This window comes from Bombina bombina, chromosome 9 (assembly GCF_027579735.1).
Source record: "Bombina bombina isolate aBomBom1 chromosome 9, aBomBom1.pri, whole genome shotgun sequence".
Taxonomy (NCBI): Eukaryota; Metazoa; Chordata; class Amphibia; order Anura; family Bombinatoridae; genus Bombina; species Bombina bombina.
Window position 1 is genome coordinate 221,519,605 of NC_069507.1, and position 27,496 is coordinate 221,547,100.

General features: G+C 40.1%; 1 protein-coding gene across 1 annotated transcript in view; it reads right to left on the reverse strand.

Moving 5' to 3' along the window:
- The window catches only part of INPP5F (inositol polyphosphate-5-phosphatase F), a 318,517-nt gene that overhangs the window by 63,970 nt on the left and 227,051 nt on the right, over positions 1 to 27,496 (reverse strand). The window contains exon 6 of the mRNA XM_053692658.1: positions 8,882 to 8,938. Within this exon, the coding sequence (XP_053548633.1) occupies positions 8,882 to 8,938 (57 nt within the window). The remainder of the gene's footprint in view (positions 1 to 8,881; positions 8,939 to 27,496) is intronic.

Sequence of the window (27,496 nt, forward strand, 5' to 3'; positions counted from 1 at the left end):
CACATAAACATGATAAAAAGTAATCGACTTAGCCCACAATAGTGTCAACCAGCATAGAGCCCTAGTTATAAGCCTTAATTCTGTTACTGAGTCTAAGAAAATGGCTTACCTATCCCAGAAGGGATAACTGACAGTCTTCTAGCATTACTTGGTCTTGTTAGAAAAATGACTGATCATACCTGAAGCAGATAAGTCTGCAAACTGTTCCCCCCAACTGAAGTTCTCTGGTTTCAACAGTCCTGCGTGGGAACAGCAATGGATTTTAGTTACTGGTGCTAAAATCATACTCCTCTTTTAACAGAAATCTTCATCACTTTCTGTTGTAGAGTAAATAGTACAAACCGGCACTATTTTAAAATAACAAACTCTTGATAGAAGAAATAAAAACTACAACTAACACCACATACTCTTTACCACCCCCGTGGAGATGCTACTTGTACAGAGCGGCAAAGAGAATGACTGGGGGGCGGAGCCAGAGGGGGAGCTATATGGACAGCTTTGCTGTGTGCTCTCTTTGCCACTTCCTGTAGGGAATGAGAATATCCTACAAGTAAGGATGAAGCCGTGGACCGGATACACCAATGTAGGAGAAATGTATGTTCTATCTGAATCATGAGAGAAGAAAATTGGGTTTTATGTCCCTCTAAAGGGACACTGAACCCAAATTTTTTCTTTTGTGATTCAGATAGAGCATGCAATTTTAAGCATCTTTCTAATTTACTCCTATTATCATTTTTTTCTTCATTCTCTTGGTATCTTTATTTGAAAAGCAAGAATGTAATTTTAGATGCCGGCACATTTTTTGGTGCACAACCTGGGTTGTTTTTGCTGACTGGTGGATAAATTCACCCACCAATAAAGAAAGTGTTGTCCAGGGTCTGAACCAAATATTGTCTGGCTCCTTAGCTTAGATGCCTTCTTTTTCAAATAAAGATAGCAAGAGAACGAAGAAAAATTGCTAATAAGAGTAAATTAGAAAATTGCATAAAAATTGCATGCTCTATCTGAATCATGAAAGAAAAAAAATTGGGTTCAGTGTCCCTTTAACCCCTTAATGACCTAGGACGTGCAGGGTACGTCCTCAAAAAAAACATAATTTATGCTTACCTGATAAATTTATTTCTCTTGTAGTGTATCCAGTCCACGGATCATCCATTACTTATGGGATATATTCTCCTTCCCAACAGGAAGTTGCAAGAGTCCACCCACAGCAAAGCTGCTATATAGCTCCTCCCCTAACTGCCATTACCAGTCATTCGACCGAAAACATGTAGAGAAAGGAAAACCATAGGGTGCAGTGGTGACTGTAGTTTAATGGAAAAATTACCTGCCTTAAAGTGACAGGGCGGGCCGTGGACTGGATACACTACAAGAGAAATAAATTTATCAGGTAAGCATAAATTATGTTTTCTCTTGTTAAGTGTATCCAGTCCACGGATCATCCATTACTTATGGGATACCAATACCAAAGCTAAAGTACACGGATGATGGGAGGGACAAGGCAGGTACTTAAACGGAAGTTACCACTGCCTGTAAAAAACCCTTTCTCCCAAAAATAGCCTCCGAAGAAGCAAGGTATCAAATTTGTTAAATTTGAAAAAGTATGAAACGCAGACCAAGACTCCGTCTTGTAATCTGTTCAACAGAAGCCACATTTAAAAAAGGCCCAAGTGAAAACCACAGCTCTAGTAGAATGAGCTGTAATCCCTTCAGGAGGCTGCTGTCCAGCAGTCTCATAAGCTAAATGAATTATGCTTTTTAACCAAAAAGACAGAGAGGTTGCTGAAGTCCTTTGACCTCTCCTCTGTCCAGAATAGACAACAAACAAGGTGAATGTTTGATGAAAATCTGTAGTAGCTTGTAAGTAAAACTTTAAAACACGAACCACGTCCAAATTGTGTAATAGACGTTCCTTCTTTGAAGAAGGATTAGGATACAAGAATGGAACAACAATCTTTTGAGTGATATTCTTGTTAGATACCACCTTAGGTAAAAACCCAGGTTGGTACACAGGACTACCTTATCCGTACGGAGAACCAGATAAGGAGAATCACATTGCAACGCAGATAACTCGGAGACTCTATGAGCCGAGGAAATAGCTACCAAAAAGGAACTTTCCAAGATAGAAGTTTGATATCTATGGAATGAAAAGGTTCAAATGGAACTCCTTGAAGAACCTTAAGAACCAGCTTTAAGCTCCATGGCGGAGCAACATTTTTAACCACAGGCTTGGTTCTAACCAAAGCCTGACCAAATGCCTGAACGTCTAGAATACCTGCCAGACGCTTGTGCAAAAGAATAGACAGAGTAGAAATCTGTCCTTTTAAAGAACTAGCTGACAACCCTTTTCTCAAAATCATCTTGGAGAAAAGATAATATCCTGGGAATCCAGACTTTACTCCATGAGTAACCCTTGGATTCATAGCAATAAGATATTTACACCATATCTTATGTTAAATTTTCCTAGAGACAGGCTTTTATGCCTGTATTAAGGTATCAATTACTGACTCGGAGAAGCCATGCTTTGATAACATCAAGCGTTCTGTCTCCAGGCAGTCCATCTCAGATTAGTTATATTTAGATGGTTGAAAAGACCCTGAGGTAGAGGGTCCTGTCTCAGAAGCAGAGACCGTGGTGGAAAGGATGACATGTCCACCAGATCTTAATACCAGGTCCTGCGTGGCCACGCAGGCGCTGTCAAAAGCACCAAAGCATGCTTGATCTTGTGCAAACCCCTCCGGAGGGAATTCCCACTCCCCCGGATGAAAAGTCTGACGACTTAGAAAATCTGCCTCCCAGTTCTCAACACCTGGGATAGGGATAGCTTTTAGACAAGAGTGAGTCTCTGTCCAGTGAATTATTTTAAGACTTCTAACATTGCTAGGGAACTTCTGTTCCCCCTTGATGGTTGATGTAAGCCACAGTCGTGATATTGTCCGACTGAAATATGATGTACCTCAGAGTTGCTAACTGAGGCCAAGTCTGAAGAGCATGGAATATCGCTCCCAGTTCCAGAATATTCATTAGAAGGAGGGTCTCCTCCTGAGTCCACTATCCCTGAGCCTTCAGGGAGTTCCAGACTGTATCCCAACCTAAAAGGCTGGCATCTGTTGTAACAATTGTCCCATCTGACCTGCGGAAGGTCATACCCTTGGACAGATGGACCCGAGATAGTCACCAGAGAAGAGAATCTCTGGTTTCTTGGTCCGGATTTAACAGGAGAACAAATCTGTGTAATCCCCGTTCCTCTGGCTGAGCATGCATAGTTGCAGTGGTCTGAAATGTAGGCGTGCAAACGGTACTATGTCCCTTGCCGCTACCATTAAGCCGATTACATTCATGTACTGAGCCACCAAAGGGCGCGGATGGAATGAAGAACACGGCAGAAATTTAGAAACTTTGACAACCTGGACTCCGTCAGGTAAATTTTAATTTCTACAAAATCTATCAGAATCCCTAGGAGGGAAACCCTTGATATTGGGGATAGAGAACTCTTTCCTTGTTCACTTTCCACCCATGCGATCTCAGAAATGCCAGTACTACGTCCGTATGAGACTTGGCAACTTGGATGTTTGACGCCTGTATCAGGATGTCGTCTAAATAAGGGGCCACTTCTATGCCCCGCGGCCTAAGGACCGCCAAAGTGACCCCAGAACCTCCATAAAGATTCTAGGGGCTGTAGTTAACCCAAAGGAAAGAGCTACAAACTGGTAGAAAGGCAAACCTGAAAAACCGATGGTGATCTTTATGCATCGTAATGTGAGGATAAGCATCCTTCAAATCCATTGTAGTCCTCTATTGACTCTCCTGGATCATAGTTAAGATGGTACGAATAGTTTCCATCTTAAATGATAGAATTCTAAAGAATTTGTTTAAGATCTTTTAGATCCAAAATAGGTCTGAAGGTTTCCTTTCCTTGGGAACCACAAACCGATTTGAGGAAAACTGTGTCCCTGTTCCTCTATTGGAACTGAATGGGTCACGTACACAATGCAAGAATGTCTCTTTCTTTATCTGGTTTGCAGATAAATGTGAAAGGCAAAAACTCCCCTTTTTTGGGGGGGAAAGCTTTGAAATCCAGAAGATATCTCTGGGGTATAATTTCCAATGCCCAGGGATCCTGGGCATCTCTTGCCCACGCCTGGGCGAAGAATGAAGTCTGCCCCCTATAGGATCCGTTACCAGATAGGGGTCCGTTCCTCATGCTGTTTTAGAGGCAGCAGCAGGCTCCTTGACCTGCTTATCTTTGTTCCAGGTCCGGTTGTCTCCAGACCGCCTTGGACTGAGCAAAAGTTCCCTCTTATTTTGCCTTAGAGGAAGTTGATGCCACACCTGCCTTGAATTTTCGAAAGGCATGAAAATTAGGCCTTTTTTGTCCCTTGATTTGGACCTGTCCTGAGGAAGGGCATGATCTTTTCCTCCAGTGATATAAGTAATAATCTCCTTCAAACTAGGCCTGAATAGGGTCTGCCCCTTGAAGGGAAGTTAAGTAGCTTATTTATTAAAGTCACGACAACTGACCATGATATAAGCCATAGCGCTCTGCGCGCCAGTATAGTAAAAAACAGAATTCTTAGTCGTTAGTCTAGTCAAAGGAACAAAGGCATCAGAAAACAAAGGAATTGGCTAGCTTAAGTGCTCTAAGCTTGTCAAATATATTCATCCAATGGAGCCTGTAAAGCCTCATCAAGAGACTCAAACCAGAACGCCGCAGCAGCAGTGACAGGAGCAATGCGTGCAAGGGGCTGCAGGATAAAACCTTGTTGAATAAACATTTTTTATCCATTGGATCTAAAAAAGCACAACAGTCCTCGCCAGAGGTAGTGGTACGCTTAGCTAGAGTAGAAACTCTTCTCTCCACCTTAGGAACTGTCTGCCATAAGTCCCGTGTGGTGGCAACTATTAGAAAACATTCTTCTAAAAAATAGGAGGGGAAGAAAACGGCACACCTGGTCTATCCCATTCCTTATGAAAAATTTTAGTAAACCTCTTTAGGTATTGGAAAAACATAAGTACACACCGGCACTGCATATTATTTATCCAGTCTACACAATTTCTCTGGCACTGCGATTGTACACATTCATTCAGAGCAGCTAAAGCCTCCCTGAGCAACAAGTGGAGGTTCTCAAGCATAAATTTTAAATGTAGAAATATCAGAATCAGGTTAAATCATCTTCCCTGAGTCACAAATATCACCCACAGACTAAGCATATTGTGAGGTAGTATCAGACATGGTTCTTAAAGCGTCTGTATGCTCTGTATCTACCCCCAGAGCTGTTTTGCTTTCCTTTAATTTCAGGTAGTCTGACTAATACTGCTGCCAGTGTATTATACACAACCTTTGCCATGTCTTGTAAAATAAACGCTATGGGCGCAATTGATATACTTGGCGCCATTTGAGCGTGAGTCCCTGGAGCGGGAGTCAAAGGGTCTGACACGTGGGGAGAGTTAGTCGGCATAACTTCCCCCTCGACAGAATCCTCTGGTGATAATGTTTTTAAATACAAAAAATGATCTTTATTGTTTAACATGAAATCAGTACATCTGGTACACATTCTAAAATGGGGTTCCACCATGGCTTTAAACATAATAAACACAGAGCCTCCTCTATGTTAGACATGTTAGAACTAATAAAGAGACTAGTAAGCTTGGAAAACACTTTAAATCAAGTTAACAAGCAAATATAACAAACGTTACTGTGCCTTTAAGAGAAACAAATTTTGTCAAAATTTGAAAAACAGTGAAAAAAGGCAGTAAATCAAACGAAATTTTTACAGTACATGTAATAAGTTAACAGAGCATTGCACCCACTTGCAAATGGATGATTAACCCCTTAATGCAAAAAACAGATTAAAAAAAAAAAAAAAAAACGAAATTTTTTTTAAACAGACACAACAAAACTGCCACAGCTGAGCTGTGGATTACCTTCCCTATAACTGTTTCTATGCAAAATTTAAGCCAGCCATGTGGAAAAATTAGGCCCCAATAAGTTTTATCACCAAACATATGTTAAAAAACGATTAAACATGCCAGCAAACGTTTTAAAACACATTCTTATAAGAGTATGTATGTCTATTAATAAGCCTGATCCAGTCGCTATCACTGCATTTAAGGCTTTACTTACATTACTTCGGTATCAGCAGTATTTTCTTAGTCAATTCCATTCCTTAGAAAAATATATTACTGCACATACCTTAGCATATATCTCTATCAATCAGCCTGGTACCAGTCGCTTTCACTGCATTTAAAGGCTGTACTTACATTACTTCGGTATCAGCAGTATTTTCTTAGTCAATTCCATTCCTTAGAAAAATATTTTACTGCACATACCTTATTTGCAGGAAAACCTGAACGCCATTCCCCCTCTGAAGTACCTTACTCCTCAGAATGTGTGAGAACAGCAACTGGATCTTAGTTACGTTTGCTAAGATCATAGAAAAAACGCAGGCAGATTCTTCTGCCAAATACTGCCTGAGATAAACAGCACACTCCGGTGCCATTTAAAAATAACAAACTTTTGATTGAAGAAATAAACTAAGTATAAAAAACCACAGACTCTCACGACCTCCTATCTATGTTGAGACTTGCAAGAGAATGACTGGTAATGGCAGTTAGGGGAGGAGCTATATAGCAGCTTTGCTGTGGGTGGACTCTTGCAACTTCCTGTTGGGAAGGAGAATATATCCCATAAGTAATGGATGATCCGTGGACTGGATACACTTAACAAGAGAAAAGGCAGTTAACGCCTGAGGACGTACCCTGCACGTCCTCGGTGTGGAAAGCAGCTGGAAGCGATCCTGCTCGCTTCCAGCTGCTTTCCGGTTATTGCAGTGATGCCTCGATATGGAGGCATCCTGCAATAACCTTACATGGCCATCCGATGCAGAGAGAGCCACTCTGTGGCCCTCTCTGCACCGGACATCGATGGCCGGTATCGTTGGTGGGTGGGAGCCGACTTGGGAGGCGGGTGGGCGGTCATCGGTGTGCTGTGTGACGTCAAGGGGGGCGGGATGGGGGGTGGGACCGTCGGGGGCGCGCACGGAGGGTGGTGGGCGGGCGCGTGCACGGGGCGGGAGCGGGTGGGAACCGCTACACTATGGAAATTTTTTTAAGTAATAAGTGGCCTAATCTTGTTTGTGCAAAAGCACAAAAAGAGATTGTGGAGGGGTGGGGGGTTGGTTTTGTGTGGGGGGGAAGCTACACTATAGAAAAGCTTACAAAGTTAAAAATAAAAACATTTTTCTTCTAAACTGGGTGGGAGGGTTATAGAGCTGTTTGGGGGGGGGATCAGTGAGGTTGGGGGCTAAGGGGAGATCGTACACAGCAGCATATGTAAATATGCTTTAAAAATAATAATAATAAAAAAAAATATATAGCTTTTATTTTAGTACTGGCAGTCTTTCTGCCAGTACTTAAGATGGCGGGGACAATTGTGGGGTGGGGGAGGGAAGAGAGCTGTTTGGGAGGGATCAGGGGGTCTGATGTTTCAGGTGGGAGGCTGAGCTCTACACTAAATCTAATATTAACCCTGCAAGCTACCTAATTAACCCCTTCAATGCTAGCCATAATACACGTATGATGCGCAGAGGCATTTAGCGGCCTTCTAAATACCAAAAAGCAACGCCAAAGCCATATATGTCTGCTATTTCTGAACAAAGGGGATCCCAGAGAAGCATTTACAACCATTTGTGCCATAACTGCACAAGCTGTTTGTAAATGATTTCAGTGAGAAACCTAAAATTGTGAAAAATGTAACGTTTTTTTTAATTTGATCGCATTTGGCGGTGAAATGGTGACATGAAATATACCAAAATGGGCCTAGATCAATACTTGGGGTTGTCTACTACACTAAACTAAAGCTAAAATTACCCCAAAAAGCTCCCTACATGCTCCCTAATTAACCCCTTCACTGCTGGGCATAATACACTTGTGGTGCGCAGTGGCATTTAGTGGCATTCTAATTACCAAAAAGCAACACCAAAGCCATATAAGTCTGCTATTTCTGAACAAAGGGGATCCCAGAGAAGAATTTACAACCATTTGTGCCATAATTGCACAAGCTGTTTGTAAATAATTTCAGTGAGAAACCTAAAGTTTGTGAAAAAAATTGTGAAAAAGTGAACGATTTTTTTTATTTGATCGCATTTGGCGGTGAAATGGTGGCATGAAATATACCAAAATGGGCCTAGATCAATACTTTAGGTTATCTACTAAAAAAATATATACATGTCAATGGATATTCAGAGATTCCTGAAAGATATCAGTGTTCTAATGTAACTAGCGCTAATTTTGAAAAAAAATGGTTTGGAAACTATTTAGCATAGGTGTTTTTGGTGGTTGTAGATATGTAACAGATTTTGGGGGTCAAAGTTAGAAAAAGTGTTTTTTTTTCAATTTTTCCTCATTTTATAATTTTTTTTATAGTAAATTATAAGATATGATGAAAATAATGGTATCTTTAGAAAGTCCATTTAATGGCGAGAAAAACGGTATTTAATATGTGTGGGTACAGTAAATAAGTAAGAGGAAAATTACAGCTAAACACAAACACCGCAAAAATGTAAAAATAGCCTTGGTCCCAAACGGACAGAAAATGGAAAAGTGCTGTGGTGTTAATGTGTTCAGCTACCTTACCAGTAGTGAATTGCTGCTCCTCTAGCAAATGATACCAAGATAATGAAGCAAAATTATCAAAGTAAATTGGAAAGTTGTTTAAAATATGATGCTGTGTTTGAATCATGAATGAACATTTTTTAGGTTTTGTTTACGTTTACCATCCATACTTTTAGATTATATAATACACCATCCTAAAGCATGGATATTAGCATGAGATAAATAATTCTCTGGGTACAGGCTGATAACCACAACATGCGTTTCTTACCTTACTATTGATGACATCTTGTATCATGTGCTTGTTCCAAAAGTACCTGTCAGCTACCTGTGGAAAACGATCACACATGGTATGTTATTCAGGTATTCTGGGCTACAACACTGTTTAAAATGTAAACAAAACAAAGGATACATTTGCTGCCAAAACAAAATATACTGTGATTGCACAAACAATTTGTACAGTGTTGCTTGTGAGAGTTTGCAAATGCTACAAAACCTTTAAAGAGACATAACGAGTGCAAAAAGGAAATTACCTAATGTGTTAGCGCATTTTATTATTGCCCTATTGCTTGTATACAGTGTTCTCCTCACAGCCTTTTTAATGGGTGCACTACCCGGCTGATTTTTCTTACTACCCGGCTAAAATTTTAGCCAACAAAAAGCTAAAATGAGCTAATAATATTTTTAAAAATGTATTGCGCAAATTAACATTAAATGAATGTATGTTGATTTATGCAATTAATTTGTACTTTGGATAGCAGAAAAAGTTATAATATTAGAAAGTATTACACTGCCCGACCCAGTTGCTTTATAATGCCACCCGGCTAGCAAACGTTTCCCGTGGAGAACACTGGTATATATATATATGATTAAACACATAGTTAAAGTTTCAGGACACTAATGCACTACTGGGAGCTAGCCAAACGCATCTCTTGAGACAAGAGGCATGTGTGTGTAGCCACCGATAACCAGCTAGCTCCCAGTAGTACATTGGTCCTCGGTTTCCAACTTTAAATGTGTTCAGGGGTTGCAGGATTTTATCACAAAGTTACAAGCAAGCAATGCAATAATAAAATAATCTAACACATTACAGTATTTTCTTTATGTATTTTATGTCCCTTTACTGTGCAATGGTTACTTATCCATTACTTGGTACAAGAGCTGCAGTGTCATTATGAGGTAGCCGGGTAGGGGAAGTATAATACTGTGCAATATTATAACATTTTGTGTTTTTTAGAAATGTTACTTAAGCTATTCAAAGCACAAATAAATTGCATTATTTAACATAACTTTATTTAATGATAATTTGTGCAACAAATATTGAGAAGAAAAAAAAGCTAATTTTAGCTAAATAATGTCTTAAATTTTAGCCAGGAGGTCAATAATATCAGCCTGGTGATGTGCCCATTAAGGGCCAGATTACAGTTACGCACGAGAGAAAACGCAGGTGTTTGAGCGTGTCATTTTTTTTGGCTCATATTACAAGTGGAAAGTAAATGTGATTGGTTGAGCACAATTAAAAGTTAACGCTTGTTGGGATAGCACGTCAGGATAGAGCTCTGGATAACTGTATTGCAAAACAAAAAAATGTCATGAAAAATCAAAAATACATTACAAAGTACATTTACTCTCATAATAACCCTAAAAAAAAATATTTTAAAAAAAATTGCACAAAAAAGTTACAAGTGCTCAAAATGAGATCGCAGGTGTTATCATTTCAGAACTTTTTCCACCTTTAATTACCTATAAACTGCACAACTCAATTGAAAAACAAACTAAAAAAACAAACTAAAATCTTTTAGGTAAAGGGAAATAAAAATAAAAAACTAAAATAATATGGTTGCATAAGTGTGTATTGGTAGAGGTATTTGCAGCAGAAATAGTAAGGTTCTTATGCCACTTTATAGATCATTAGTTAGGCCTCATCTTGAGTATTGTGTGCAGTTCTGGAGGCCATATCTTCAGAAGGATATTAACAAACTTGAATCTGTGCAAAGGAGGGCTACCAAAATGGTACATGGTCTAAAAAATAAAACTTACCAGGATAGGCTCAATGACCTAAATATGTATAGCTTAGAGGAGAGAAGGGAAAGAGGTGATATGATAGCAACTTTCAAGTACATTAACCACTTAATGACCGGACCATTTTTCAATTTTCTTACCCTTAATGACAATGGCTATTTTTACATTTCTGCAGTGTTTGTGTTTAGCTGTAATTTCCCTCTTACTCATTTACTGTACCCACACATATTATATACCGTTTTTCTCGCCATTAAATGGACTTTCTAAGGATACCATTATTTTCATCATATCTTATAATTTCCTATAAAAAAAATATAAAATATGAGGAAAAAATTGAAAAAAACACACTTTTTCTAACTTTGACCCCCAAAATCTGTTACACATCTACAATCACCAAAAAACACCTATGCTAAATAGTTTCTAAATTTTGTCCTGAGTTTAGAAATACCCAATGTTTACATGTTCTTTACTTTTTTTGCAAGTTATAGGGCCATAAATACAAGTAGCACTTTGCTATTTCCAAACAACTTTTTTTCAAAATTAGCGCTAGTTACATTGGAACCCTGATATCTGTCAGGAATACCTGAATATCCCTTGACATGTATATATTTTTTTTTAGAAGACAACCCAAAGTATTGATCTAGGCCCATTTTGGTATATTTCATGCCACCATTTCACCGCCAAATGTCATCAAATAAAAAAAAAAGTTCACTTTTTCACAAATTTTGTCACAAACTTTAGGTTTCCCACTGAAATTATTTACAAACAGCTTCTGCAATTAAGGCACAAATGGTTGTAAATGCTTCTTTGGGATCCCCTTTGTTCAGAAATAGCAGACTTATATGGCTTTGGGGTTGCTTTTTGGTAAGTAGAAGGCCGCTAAATGCTGCTGCGCACCACACGTAAATTATGCCCAGCAGTTAAGGGGTTAAATTAGGTAGCTTGTAGGGAGCTTGCAGGGTTAATTTTAGCTTTAGGGTAGAGATCAGCCTCCCACCTGACACATCCCACCCCCTGATCCCTCCCAAACAGTTCTCTTCCCTCCCCCACCCCACAATTGTCCCCGCCATCTTAAGTACTGGCAGAAAGTCTGCCAGTACTAAATAAAAGGAGTTTTTCTTTTTTTTAATAAAAAAAAATAAAATGTTTTAGCTGTGATGGACTCCTGCCTTAGCCCCAACCTCCATGATCCCCCCCCCCCCAGCTCTCTAACCCTCTCCCCTACCTAATTGCCGCCATCTTGGGTACTGGCAGCTGTCTGCCAGTACCCAATTTGCCCCCCAAAAAAGTGTTTTTTTTATCTTTTATTGCCATTTTAAATTTTTCTGTAGTGTAGCAGCCCCCCACAATACCCCAACCCCCTCCCCCTCCCAGATCCTTATATATTTATTTTTCCCCCCTCTTCCCTCCTCATTGGTGTCAGTGTGGGTAGCTAATCGCGCGCACGCATGCGCGCCCCCGCACGCTCCCGGCACCCGGCGTGCACATTGCACTTACAGGAGCCGGATGCCGGGTAGCGATGGGCCGCCCACCCGCCTCCCTGTTGCGCTCCCACCCACCAACGAACCGGCACCATCGCTACCGGTGCAGAGAGGGCCACAGAGTGGCTCTCTCTGCATCGGAGTCTTCTGAAAGGGTATTGCAGGATGCCTCCATATGGAGGCATCACTGCAATACCCTGAGAGCTGCTGGAAGCGATTGCGATCGCTTCCAGCACTCTCTTAGACAACTGACGTACCAGGTACGTCTATTGTCATTAACTGTAAGTTAATGCATGACGTACCTGGTACGTCAGTTGTCATTAAGGGGTTAAAGGGTTTAGTAAAACTGAGGCTGTGGGTATTTTACATAAAATGGAAAATTCAAGAACAAGGGGTCATGAGCTCAAGCTAAAGGGTAGTAGATTCAGGAGTAATTTGAGGAAGCTTCTTTACAGAAAGAGTGATTGATTTATGGAATAAACTTCCTCAAGAGGTAGTAGCAACAAACACTGTGGGGGACTTTAAAAATGCATGGGACAAGCATAAGGCTATCCTACGAACTAGATACGTTTATACGGTTAGGTAAGGTCGGGCAGACTTGCTGGGCCCATGGCTCTTATCTGCCGTCAATATCTATGTTTCTATGTTTTATAACTGGGGATGTAGCTGTGTTCAGAATTAAGCAATCACATTCAAAATCATGTTAAATAGGAGTCAGTACACACCTGTCATCATTTAAAGTGCCTCTGATTAACCCCAAATAAAGTTCAGCTGTTCTAGTAGGTCTTTCCTGACATTTTGTTAGTCTCATCCTACAGCAAAAGCCATGGTCCGCAGAGAGCTTCTAAAGCATCAGAGGGATCTCATTGTTAAAAGGTATCAGTCAGGAGAAGGGTACAAAAGAATTTCCAAGGCATTAGATATACCATGGAACACAGTGAAGACAGTCATCATCAAGTGAAGAAAATATGGTGCAACAGTGACATTACCAAGAACTGGATGTCCCTCCAAAAACTGGTCTGGGAGGCTGCCAAGAGGCCTACAGCAACATTAAAGGAGCTGCAGGAATATCTGTCAAGTACTGGCTGTGTGGTACATGTGACAACAATCGCCCATATTCTTCATATGTCTGGGCTATGGGTAGAGTGGCAAGACGGAAGCCTTTTCTTACAAAAAAAAAAACATCCAAGCCGGCTAAATTTTGCAAAAACACATCTGAAGTTTCCCAAAAGCATGTTGCAAAAGGTGTTCTGGTCTGATGAAACCAAAGTTAAAGGGACATAATACTCATATGTTAAATCACTTGAATCTGATGCAGTATAACTGTAAAAAGCTGACAGGAAAATATCACCTGAGCATCTCTATGTAAAAAAGGAAGATATTTTACCTCACAGTCTCCTCAGCTCAGCAGAGTAAGTTCTGTGTAAAAAGTTATACTCAGCTGCTCCCAGCTGCAGGTAAAAATAAAAATAAAATGAAGAAATGAACAGCAGCCAATCAGCATCAGCAGTGCTGAGGTCATGAACTCTTACTGTGATCTCATGAGATTTGACTTAACTCTCATGAGATTTAATAGTAAGCTTCCTTTACCTGATTGGTGAAATAATATGAGAGTGCACAAGGCTCATCCCCTAAGCTGTCCCAGGACAGACATACTAAAATGCTGCTTAGAAATCCTTTACAATGGGAGGTGGCTACTGAGAAACTTTTGAGGTAAAATGTCTTTCTTTTTTACATAGAAATGTTCAGGAGATATTTTCTAGTCAGCTTTTTACAGCTATGCTGCATCACTTTCAAGTGTTTAAACATTTGGGTATTATGGCCCTTTACACTTTTTGTCCATAATTCCAAAATATATGTTTGGCGCAAAAACAACACTGCATATCACCAAAAGAACACCATACCCACAGTGAAGCATGGTGGTGGCAGCATCAAGCTTTGGGGCTGTTTTTCTTCAGCTGGAACTGGGGCCTAAGTCAAGGTAGAGGGAATAATGAACAGTTCCAAATACCAGACAATATTGGCACAAAACCTTCAGGCTTCTGCTATAAAGCTGAACATGAAGGTGCTTCAATAAAGTATTAGTTTAAGGGTGTTCACACTTATGCAACCATATTATTTTAGTTTTATATTTTTATTTCCCTTTACCTAAAAGATTTTAGTTTGTTTTTCAATTGAGTTGTACAATTTATAGGTCACATTAAAAGGTGGAAAAAGTTCTGAAATGATTTATCTTTGTCTCATTTTTTTAAATCACAGAAACCTGACATTTTAACAGGGGTGTGTAGACTTTTTATATCCACTGTGTGTGTGTGTATATATATATATATATATATATATATATATATATATATATATATATATATATATATATATATATATATATATATATATATATATATACATATACATACACACACACATATACACCCGCTTATATGTGTGCACATATATATTTATGTACATATATGTCTTTACAGACATATAGGATAATAATAGAGATTGTGCCGGCACACTTCTGGATAAAAACCAAGTCTTTATTAGGTCCCATTAAAAACGATAAGGTCACGCCTTTACAGACATATATAAACATATAAATAGAAATATTTAGAAGTGAATTATAGCCCTTTGCAGTTAAGTAGATGAAAACATGTAAAAAGCAAATTTATGCAATATTCTAAAGTGTATTTACGGTACATATTATTTTAGGATGTTATGGTATGATGATTATGCATCAAATGAAGAATATTCTGACTTTTATGTTGTGATGGGTCTGTAGCAACCTCTGATAGGAGGATATCTTGCAAACAGGTGGATGTTTGATATTTAAATCACAAAATAAAAAGCCCTATTTTTTCAAATAAAAAAAAAACATAATTTATGTAAGAACTTACCTGATAAATTCATTTCTTTCATATTAACAAGAGTCCATGAGCTAGTGACGTATGGGATATACATTCCTACCAGGAGGGGCAAAGTTTCCCAAACCTTAAAATGCCTATAAATACACCCCTCACCACACCCACAAATCAGTTTAACGAATAGCCAAGAAGTGGGGTGATAAGAAAAAAAGTGCGAAGCATATAAAATAAGGAATTGGAATAATTGTGCTTTATACAAAAAAATCATAACCACCACAAAAAAGGGTGGGCCTCATGGACTCTTGTTAATATGAAAGAAATGAATTTATCAGGTAAGTTCTTACATAAATTATGTTTTCTTTCATGTAATTAACAAGAGTCCATGAGCTAGTGACGTATGGGATAATGACTACCCAAGATGTGGATCTTTCCACACAAGAGTCACTAGAGAGGGAGGGATAAAATAAAGACAGCCAATTCCTGCTGAAAATAATCCACACCCAAAATAAAGTTTAACAAAAAACATAAGCAGAAGATTCAAACTGAAACCGCTGCCTGAAGAACTTTTCTACCAAAAACTGCTTCAGAAGAAGAAAATACATCAAAATGGTAGAATTTAGTAAAAGTATGCAAAGAGGACCAAGTTGCTGCTTTGCAGATCTGGTCAACCGAAGCTTCATTCCTAAACGCCCAGGAAGTAGATACTGACCTAGTAGAATGAGCTGTAATTCTTTGAGGCGGAATTTTACCCGACTCAACATAGGCAAGATGAATTAAAGATTTCAACCAAGATGCCAAAGAAATGGCAGAAGCTTTCTGGCCTTTCCTAGAACCGGAAAAGATAACAAATAGACTAGAAGTCTTACGGAAAGATTTCGTAGCTTCAACATAATATTTCAAAGCTCTAACAACATCCAAAGAATGCAACGATTTCTCCTTAGAATTCTTAGGATTAGGACATAATGAAGGAACCACAATTTCTTCTACTAATGTTGTTGGAATTCACAACTTTAGGTAAAAATTCAAAAGAAGTTCGCAACACTGCCTTATCCTGATGAAAAATCAGAAAAGGAGACTCACAAGAAAGAGCAGATAATTCAGAAACTCTTCTAGCAGAAGAGATGGCCAAAAGGAACAAAACTTTCCAAGAAAGTAATTTAATGTCCAATGAATGCATAGGTTCAAACGGAGGAGCTTGAAGAGCTCCCAGAACCAAATTCAAACTCCAAGGAGGAGAAATTGACTTAATGACAGGTTTTATACGAACCAAAGCTTGTACAAAACAATGAATATCAGGAAGAATAGCAATCTTTCTGTGAAAAAGAACAGAAAGAGCGGAGATTTGTCCTTTCAAAGAACTTGCGGACAAACCCTTATCTAAACCATCCTGAAGAAACTGTAAAATTCTCGGTATTCTAAAAGAATGCCAGGAAAAATTATGAGAAAGACACCAAGAAATATAAGTCTTCCAGACTCTATAATATATCTCTCGAGATACAGATTTACGAGCCTGTAACATAGTATTAATCACGGAGTCAGAGAAACCTCTTTGACCAAGAATCAAGCGTTCAATCTCCATACCTTTAAATTTAAGGATTTCAGATCCGGATGGAAAAAAGGACCTTGTGACAGAAGGTCTGGTCTTAACGGAAGAGTCCATGGTTGGTAAGATGCCATCCGGACAAGATCCGCATACCAAAACCTGTGAGGCCATGCCGGAGCTATTAGCAGAACAAACGAGCATTCCCTCAGAATCTTGGAGATTACTCTTGGAAGAAGAACTAGAGGCGGAAAGATATAGGCAGGATGATACTTCCAAGGAAGTGATAATGCATCCACTGCCTCCGCCTGAGGATCCCGGGATCTGGACAGATACCTGGGAAGTTTCTTGTTTAGATGAGAGGCCATCAGATCTATCTCTGGGAGCCCCCACATTTGAACAATCTGAAGAAATACCTCTGGGTGAAGAGACCATTCGCCCGGATGCAACGTTTGGCGACTGAGATAATCCGCTTCCCAATTGTCTACACCTGGGATATGAACCGCAGAGATTAGACAGGAGCTGGATTCCGCCCAAACCAAAATTCGAGATACTTCTTTCATAGCCAGAGGACTGTGAGTCCCTCCTTGATGATTGATGTATGCCACAGTTGTGACATTGTCTGTCTGAAAACAAATGAACGATTCTCTCTTCAGAAGAGGCCAAAACTGAAGAGCTCTGAAAACTGCACGGAGTTCCAAGATATTGATCGGTAATCTCACCTCCTGAGATTCCCAAACTCCTTGTGCCGTTAGAGATCCCCACACAGCTCCCCAACCTGTGAGACTTGCATCTGTTGAAATTACAGTCCAGGTCGGAAGAACAAAAGAAGCCCCCTGAATTAAACGAAGGTGATCTGTCCACCACGTTAGAGAGTGCCGAACAATCGGTTTTAAAGATATTAATTGATATATCTTCGTGTAATCCCTGCACCATTGGTTCAGCATACAGAGCTGAAGAGGTCGCATGTGAAAACGAGCAAAGGGGATCGCGTCCGATGCAGCAGTCATAAGACCTAGAATTTCCATGCATAAGGCTACCGAAGGGAATGATTGAGACTGAAGGTTTCGACAAGCTGTAATCAATTTTAGACGTCTCTTGTCTGTTAAAGACAGGGTCATGGACACTGAATCTATCTGGAAACCCAGAAAGGTTACCCTTGTTTGAGGAATCAATGAACTTTTTGGTAAATTGATCCTCCAACCATGATCTTGAAGAAACAACACAAGTCGATTCGTATGAGACTCTGCTAAATGTAAAGACTGAGCAAGTACCAAGATATCGTCCAAATAAGGAAATACCACAATACCCTGTTCTCTGATTACAGACAGAAGGGCACCGAGAATCTTTGTGAAAATTCTTGGAGCTGTAGCAAGGCCAAATGGTAGAGCCACAAACTGGTAATGCTTGTCTAGAAAAGAGAATCTCAGGAACTGATAATGATCTGGATGAATCGGAATATGCAGATATGCATCCTGTAAATCTATTGTGGACATATAATTCCCTTGCTGAACAAAAGGCAATATAGTCCTTACAGTTACCATCTTGAACGTTGGTATCCTTATATAACGATTCAATAATTTTAGATCCAGAACTGGTCTGAAGGAATTCTCCTTCTTTGGTACAATGAAGAGATTTGAATAAAACCCCATCCCCTGTTCCGGAACTGGAACTGGCATAATTACTCCAGCCAACTCTAGATCTGAAACACAATTCAGAAATGCTTGAGCTTTCACTGGATTTACTGGGACATGGGAAAGAAAAAATCTCTTTGCAGGAGGTCTCATCTTGAAACCAATTCTGTACCCTTCTGAAACAATGTTCTGAATCCAAAGATTGTGAACAGAATTGATCCAAATTTCTTTGAAAAAACGTAACCTGCCCCCTACCAGCTGAACTGGAATGAGGGCCGTACCTTCATGTGAACTTAGAAGCAGGCTTTGCCTTTCTAGCAGGCTTGGATTTATTCCAGACTGGAGATGGTTTCCAAACTGAAACTGCTCCTGAGGACGAAGGATCAGGCTTTTGTTCTTTGTTGAAACGAAAGGAACGAAAACTATTGTTAGCCCTGTTTTTACCTTTAGACTTTTTATCCTGTGGTAAAAAAGTTCCTTTCCCACCAGTAACAGTTGAAATAATAGAATCCAACTGAGAACCAAATAATTTGTTTCCCTGGAAAGAAATGGAAAGTAGAGTTGATTTAGAAGCCATATCAGCATTCCAGGTCTTAAGCCATAAAGCTCTTCTGGCTAAGATAGCCAGAGACATAAACCTAACATCAACTCTAATAATATCAAAAATGGCATCACAGATGAAATTATTAGCATGCTGGAGAAGAATAATAATATCATGAGAATCACGATTTGTTACTTGTTGCGCTAGAGTTTCCAACCAAAAAGTTGAAGCTGCAGCAACATCAGCCAATGATATAGCAGGTCTAAGAAGATTACCTGAACATAGATAAGCTTTTCTTAGAAAAGATTCAATTTTCCTATCTAAAGGATCCTTAAACGAGGTACCATCTGACGTAGGAATGGTAGTACGTTTAGCAAGGGTAGAAATAGCCCCATCAACTTTAGGGATTTTGTCCCAAAATTCTAACCTGTCAGGCGGAACAGGATATAATTGCTTAAAACGTTTAGAAGGAGTAAATGAATTACCCAATTTATCCCATTCCTTGGAAATTACTGCAGAAATAGCATTAGGAACAGGAAAAGACTTCTGGAATAACCGCAGGAGCTTTAAAAACCTTATCCAAACGTATAGAATTAGTATCAAGAGGACTAGAATCCTCTATTTCTAAAGCAATTAGTACTTCTTTAAGTAAAGAGCGAATAAATTCCATCTTAAATAAATATGAAGATTTATCAGCATCAATCTCTGTGATAGAATCCTCTGAACCAGAAGAGTCCAAAGAATCAGAATGATGGTGTTCATTTAAAAATTCATCTGTAGAGAGAGAAGATTTAAAAGACTTTTTACGTTTACTAGAAGGAGAAATAACAGACAAAGCCTTCTTTATGGATTCAGAAACAAAATCTCTTATGTTATCAGGAACATTCTGCACCTTAGATGTTGAGGGAACTGCAACAGGCAATGGTACATCACTAAAGGAAATATTATCTGCTTTAACAAGTTTGTCATGACAATTATTACAAACAACAGCTGGAGGAATAGCTACCAAAAGTTTACAGCAGATACACTTAGCTTTGGTAGATCCAGCAGGCAGTGGTTTTCCTGTAGTATCTTCTGGCTCAGATGCAACGTGAGACATCTTGCAATATGTAAGAGAAAAAACAACATATAAAGCAAAATAGATCAAATTCCTTATAAGACAGTTTCAGGAATGGGAAAAAATGCCAAACATCAAGCTTCTAGCAACCAGAAGCAAATGAAAAATGAGACTGAAATAATGTGGAGACAAAAGCGACGCCCATATTTTTTAGCGCCAAATAAGACGCCCACATTATTTGGCGCCTAAATGCTTTTGGCGCCAAAAATGACGCCACATCCGGAACGCCGACATCTTTGGCGCAAAATAACGTCAAAAAATGACGCAACTTCCGGCGACACGTATGACGCCGGAAACGGAAAATAATTTTTGCGCCAAAAAAGTCCGCGCCAAGAATGACGCAATAAAATGAAGCATTTTCAGCCCCCGCGAGCCTAACAGCCCACAGGGAAAAAAGTCAAATTTTTGAGGTAAGAAAAAATATGATAATTCAATGCATAATCCCAAATATGAAACTGACTGTCTGGAAATAAGGAAAGTTGAACATTCTGAGTCAAGGCAAATAAATGTTTGAATACATATATTTAGAACTTTATAAATAAAGTGCCCAACCATAGCTTAGAGTGTCACAGAAAATAAGACTTACTTACCCCAGGACACTCATCTACATGTTTGTAGAAAGCCAAACCAGTACTGAAACGAGAATCAGTAGAGGAAATGGTAAATCTAAGAGTATATCGTCGATCTGAAAAGGGAGGTAAGAGATGAATCTCTACGACCGATAACAGAGAACCTTATGAAATAGACCCCGTAGAAGGAGATCACTGCATTCAATAGGCAATACTCTCTTCACATCCCTCTGACATTCACTGCACGCTGAGAGGAAAACCGGGCTCCAACTTGCTGCGGAGCGCATATCAACGTAGAATCTAGCACAAACTTACTTCACCACCTCCCTTGGAGGCAAAGTTTGTAAAACTGATTTGTGGGTGTGGTGAGGGGTGTATTTATAGGCATTTTAAGGTTTGGGAAACTTTGCCCCTCCTGGTAGGAATGTATATCCCATACGTCACTAGCTCATGGACTCTTGTTAATTACATGAAAGAAAAAGAGAGTGCTGAATTCCCTTACTTTTGGATATAAAGAAGATTATCTGATTTATCCATATCTTTCTTTCAAGGTCTTATTCATAATTATTCGAAGGGTCTGCACCAGTATTTTCCTTTACTGGGAATTTACTTTAGGGGCTTATTCAATATGATATAGGAAGATTATACTGTAGGTCTCTTCCCAAAATTCAATATTAATTATATATATATATATATATATATATACACATACACACACACACACATATATACATATATATATATATATATATACACACATACATACACACAGAGCGAAGCACACTCACAGGAACGAACAACTGGCTCAATACTATTGTTAGCCTGTTCTATGGCGATTTACCACCTGGGTGCAGCTTCTTTTAGCCCAGTAATGCTTTTCACAGAGAAGAACTTTCCTGCAGTATATCAGTCTGATCCCACCTATTACGGTCAGTCCAACAGCAAAATACCAGGCAATTCCTCTCTTAACAAGGAACAAAGCAACCCCAGACGATCGTTTCGGCCTTCATTGGGCCTCGTCGGTGAGGTGTAGCCATATTCCTCTAAGCACACTGAGCAAGGAGTCCACGTCTGGTTTCCCCTTTTCCCATAGGGAGACTAAATACACAGAGAGAAGCACACTCACAGGAACGAACAACTGGCTCAATACTATTGTTAGCCTGTTCTATGGCGATTTACCACCTGGGTGCAGCTTCTTTTAGCCCAGTAATGCTTTTCACAGAGAAGAATTTTCCTGTAGTTTATCAGTCTGATCCCGCCTTTTACGGTCGGTCCAGCACCGAAATACCAGGCAATTCCTCTCTGAACAAGGAACACAGCAAGCCCAGACGATTGTTTCGACCTTCATTGGGCCTCGTCGGTGAGGTGTAGCCATATTCCTCTAAGCACACTGAACTACACCTCACTGACGAGGCCCAATGAAGGCCGAAACGATCATCTGGGGTTGCTGTGTTCCTTGTTCAGAGGAATTGCCTGGTATTTCGGCGCTGGACTGACCGTAATAGGTGGGATCAGACTGATATACTACTCTGTGAAAAGCATTACTGGGCTAAAAGAAGTTGCACCCAGGTGGTAAATCGCCATGCTTTTCAAATAAAGATACCAAGAGTACAAAGAAAATTTGACAATAGTAGTCAATTAGCTTAAAGGGACACTGTATCCATTTTTTTTCCCTGCGATTCAGATAGAGCATGCAATTTTAAGCAACTTTCTAATTTACTCCTATTAGCAAATGGTCTTCATTCTCTTTGTATCTTTATTTGAAAAGCAAGAATGTAAGTTTAGATGGCGGCACATTTTTGAAGAACAACCTGGGTTGTTCTTGCTGATTGGTGGATACATGTATCCACCAATAAACAAGTGCTGTCTAGGGTCTGGACTTTCTTATTCAAATAAAGATAGCAAGAGAACGAAGAAAAATTGATAATGGGTGTAAATTAGAAAGTTGCTTAACCCCTTAACGACCAACGACGTATGGGGTACGTCCTGCAAAAAAATGCAGTTAATGACCAAGGACGTACCCCATACGTCGTTGGTCTTTGAAAGCAGTGGAAGAGATCCTGATAGCTTCCAGCTGCTTTCATGTTATTGCAGTGATGCCTCAATATTGAGGCATCCTGCAATAACTGTTTTTAGCCATCCGATGCAGAGAGAGCCACTCTGTGGCCCTCTCTGCATCGGCTATCGATAGCCGTTACCGTTGGTGGGAGCTCATCCAGGGAGGCGGGTGGGCAGTTATTGGTGGAGGAGGGGGGAGGGATCTTGTGCGGGTGCGTGCGCGTGCACGGGCGCGTGCACGTGAGATCTATGCAAACAGCATCAATATGCTGTAGATCTGGAGGGTGGGAGAGAGGACTGGGGAGGGTGGGATTTTCAAATCAAGGCATCTGGGAGAGGGTGGGGGGTTGGATGTTGAGGGGGGGGCAGCTACACTACAAAAATATTTAATAAAATAAAAACATTTAAATACATTATTATTTTTCAAACTGGGTACTGGCAGACAGCTGCCAGTACCCAATATGGTGCACAATAAAGGCAGAGGGGGGGGGGGGTTAAAGAGCTGTTTGGGGGGGGGGGATCAGGGAGGTTGGGGGCTAAGGGGGGTCCTACACAGCAGAAGAATTTTTTTTTTTTTTTTTAAACCTAAAACCCCCCCCCCAAAAAAACTTATTTTAGTACTGGCAGACTTTCTGCCAGTACTTAAGATGGTGGGGACAATTGTGGGGTGGGGGAGGGAAGGGAGCTGTTTGGGAGGGATCAGGGGGTGGGATGTGTCAGGTGGGAGGCTGATCTCTACACTAAAGCTAAAATTAACCCTGCAAGCTCCCTACAAGCTACCTAATTAACTCCTTCACTGCTAGACATAATATACGTGTGATGCGCAGCGGCATTTAGCGACCTTCTAACTACCAAAAAGCATTGCCAAAGCCATATATGTCTGCTATTTCTGAACAAAGGGGATCCCAAAGAAGCATTTACAACAATTTGTACCATAATTGCACAAGCTGTTTGTAAATAATTTCAGTGAGAAACCTAAAATTGTGAAATATTTAAAGTTTTTTTTAATTTGATCGCATTTGGCGGTGAAATGGTGGCATCAAATATACCAAAATGGGCCTAGATCAATACTTGGGGTTGTTTACTACACTACACTAAAGCTAAAATTAACCCTACAAGCTCCCTACATGCTCCCTAATTTACCTCTTCACTGCTGCGCATAATACACGTGTGGTGCGCAGTGGCATTTAGCGGCCTTCTAATTACCAAAAAGCAACGTAAAAGCCATATATGTCTGCTATTTCTGAACAAAGGGGATCCCAGAGAAGCATTTAAAACCATTTGTGCAATAATTGCACAAGCTGTTTGTAAACAATTTCAGTGAGAAACCTAAAGTTTGTGAAAAAATTTGTGAAAAAGTTAACTTTTTTTTTTATTTGATCGCATTTGGCGGTGAAATGGTGGCATGAAATATACCAAAATGGGCCTAGATCAATACTTTGGGATGTCTTCTAAATATATATAAATATATATATATATATATATATATATACACACACATGTTAAAGGATATTCAGGGATTCCTGACAGATATCAGTGTCCTAATGTAACTAGCGCTAATTTTGAAAAAAAGTGGTTTGGAAATAGCAAAGTGCTACTTTTATTTAGTGCCCTATAACTTGCAAAAAAAGCAAGGAACATGTAAACATTGGGTATTTCTAAACTCAGGACAAAATTTAGAAACTATTTAGCATGGGTGTTTTTGGGTGGTTGTAGATGTGCAACAGATTTTGGGGGTCAAAGTTTGAAAAAATAGTTTTTTTTCCATTTTTTCCTCATATTTTATAATTGTTTTAATAGTAAATTATAAGATATGATGAAAATAATGGTATCTTTAGAAAGTCCACTTAATGGCGAGAAAAACGGTATATAATATGTGTGGGTACAGTAAATGAGTAAGAGGAAAATTACAGCTAAACACAAACACCGCAGAAATGTAAAAATAGCCTTGGTCCCAAACGGTCAACAAATGGAAAAGTGCTCTGGTCACTAAGGGGTTAAAATTGCATGCTCTATCTGAATCATGAAAGATCTATCCCTTTAACCCTTTGAGTGCTAACGACGGCATGGTGCCATCACCAAGATTCACCTTCAGGTGCCAACGACGGCTCCATGCCATCGCAAAAACTCATTAACCTTGAGGGGGGCTGAGGGTCCCCATCTCCCTCCACTCGTTCGATCCTGCCCTCATATTGAAGGGCAATCTCGGTGCTTCACGCATTGACGTCATTGCACAAGTTTATTTACAACTGTCAATTGACAGTTATGGAGAAATGGGGGCATGCTGCTTAGATGCCTGTATCTAAGCAGCTACAGACCCCCAAGACCCACCGTTGGAAAGGTAATGGCCTCACCTTTCTAATGGTGTAAGTCTTTAGAGTGTAATGAAAAAAATGAAAGTTAAAAATAAATACATTTAAAAAGTATTCAAAAAATGATAAGGGGATCTCTAAAGGCACATAAATAAAGATCAAAATTGAATAGAGACCCCTAAAATAGATTTCCCTAAAATAAAATAGTCCCTGTTTTTATTTTTATCCATTTAAGTATATTAGCTAAATGATCACCGTGGTATCCAGTGTTACCGGAGTGATCACCTAGCTAAGAAAAATTAATATATATGGATACCAATATAATATTTGTAATCACATGAACACCTGGATCATGTGATAGCAAATTAATCAATGTTAGAGAGATGCTTTTATTAAAAAATATATATATATTTTTTTTTATAATTATTCTTTTAGAGCCCTTGGAAAATACTCAAAACACCCTCTTTGCACAGCTCTCACTGTCTATTAAAAACTTAAATTATGCTTACCAGCTGCATTCATTACTTTTGGGAAATAAGAACCTGGCCACCAGGAGGAAGCAGACACACCCCAGCCAAAGGCTTAAATACTCGTCCCACTTCCCTCATTCCCCAGTCAATCTGCCGAGGAACAAGGAACAGTAGAAGAAATATCAAGGTGATAGGTGCCAGAAGAATAAAAATACAGACGTCCCAAATAAAAATTACGGGTGGGGAGCTGTGGACTCTTTCCATCTGAAGAAAATAAAATTATAAGGTAAGCATAATATACATTTTTCTTCATAAATGGAAAGAGTCCACAGCTGCATTCATTACTTTTGGGAAAACAATACCCAAGCTATAGAGGACACAATGCCAAGACGGAAGGGTACAAGAGGAGGCCCATTCTGAAGGCACCAGGCCTGAAAACCACTACCCAACAAAACCCTGCGTCGTCCGAAGCCAAGAAACATTGAAAGGAAAAGGCTGCAAGGACACTGACCCACAGATAGCCCGGAAGCCTAGCTAGAGACCGCAAAATCAGAATCAACTGAGTCAACAGTCCTCCAGGAGACACCGTCGCCCAGCAGTGGGTCCCTAACCACACACCCCTTACTAGTGAAGGGAATACCAGCCAAAAAACTCCCAAAGGGATAGGGCAAGGAAGAACCAACGGGAAACCAAAAGGTCACCACAAAATTTCATAAAAGAAAGAACCCCCAGAACGAGCCCAGCTCAAAAAGACCCAATTGGGTTCTGACAAACAAGGGGAGGCAACGCCCAGACCAAACAAAAACCACAAGGTTTAGAACCAGGCATCAGAACAGATAAAATCTCTCTCTCCACATCGTGCGAAAGCACCTAAAAAGACAACTGAAGACTGAGTCCTAAAATTGTCAGAATTCAACACAAATACGTGTAGCAGACCCAGACGAAATAAACACCTGAGTCAAGAAAACGTAGTCATCATCAGGATGACACAGAAAGAAAATACTTTCTGAGAAGTAAAAAGCGGCCAAACAAGATATCCGATTGCAAAAACTCCAAGACAGAGGACACACTCTAGGCAATCTAAGCCGCCAGACCGACACCTAGGTCTCAAAAAGGGAGAAACACAGAACCTCAACGAGGCCCACTGCACCTCCGAAGATAAACAACAAATCTCAGAACCTACTCCCAGCCAGGCCAGTCCAAGCATTGGCAGGTCAGAAAATAGGGGAACAAAAGAACCCCAACACCAGCTCACAAAAGAGCGGAAGAATGGCTTCAGCCATTCCAACAGAGTTCAGGAGCCCATCCCGAAAACTCCTTAGAGACAGACGATAAGGCCGAAGACCCACTATAGTCTCAACACAGAGCCAGCAAGACTCCAGATAGAACAGAACAACCCAGAGAGCATGTCTCATCAAAATAGGTTAAACCCTCTGTTCCATCTCCCGATTCCAGGAGAAGCCCCAAGACAAGGACCACACCTCGAAACAAGCCCCCCAAGAAAGAGGGTCCATAAAACACAGAGCACCTGCCCACAAGACACAAAGCCACAGGCTAAAAAAAGAGATTAATCTCCAACGCAGGTGAACTTGGAAGGAATCCCCTTAAAAAGTAGCCTCCTAGCGCACAGACAAGGTGCAATAGCTGCAGCTGTAAACCCTGCAAACCCTTCGCCTGCAGAACCGCGAAGCCATCAGGTTACTTCAGCAAACCGTCCAAGGGAAACCTTAATTAAAGCGTAAGGTAAGCCCAATGAGCAGAAAACCTTGCCAACCGTGACCAGGCCAACTAGCCAGATCAAAGGTCATAGCCCAAGCTCCCTGGAACTTGAGAACCCTGAACCCGCCCTGAAGCCTGAAAAGTCCGGTAACAACCCGCAATGGGATCCCCAAGGGAAAACGCTGAGCGAAAGCCTCAGCAACCAGAAGAACCAGGGCAATGACAGGTCCGAGCCCCCAATTGTTTAAAACAAACAATATCCCAGAAACTCAAACACCCCGTCTGATATAAAAAACAGACCCACAGGGAGATATCAATGGAATATCTAGAATAACCTGGATAATGAGAACACCTCGCAAGTCCAGACCCAAGGAAGAGACTACCCCTTGCCAAAGTCCAACACCTCAAAGGAGCCAAGGCATCTCGAACCAAGACAATAAAGCCCATAGGCGTGCGAACAGTAACAAGACGTCCAAGCAAGGGGATACCTCAAGGACAAGGTCACTCGAGCAAAGGCTAGTCTCCACATCAGCTCCAATATGAGTCGGAGGATCACATGAAA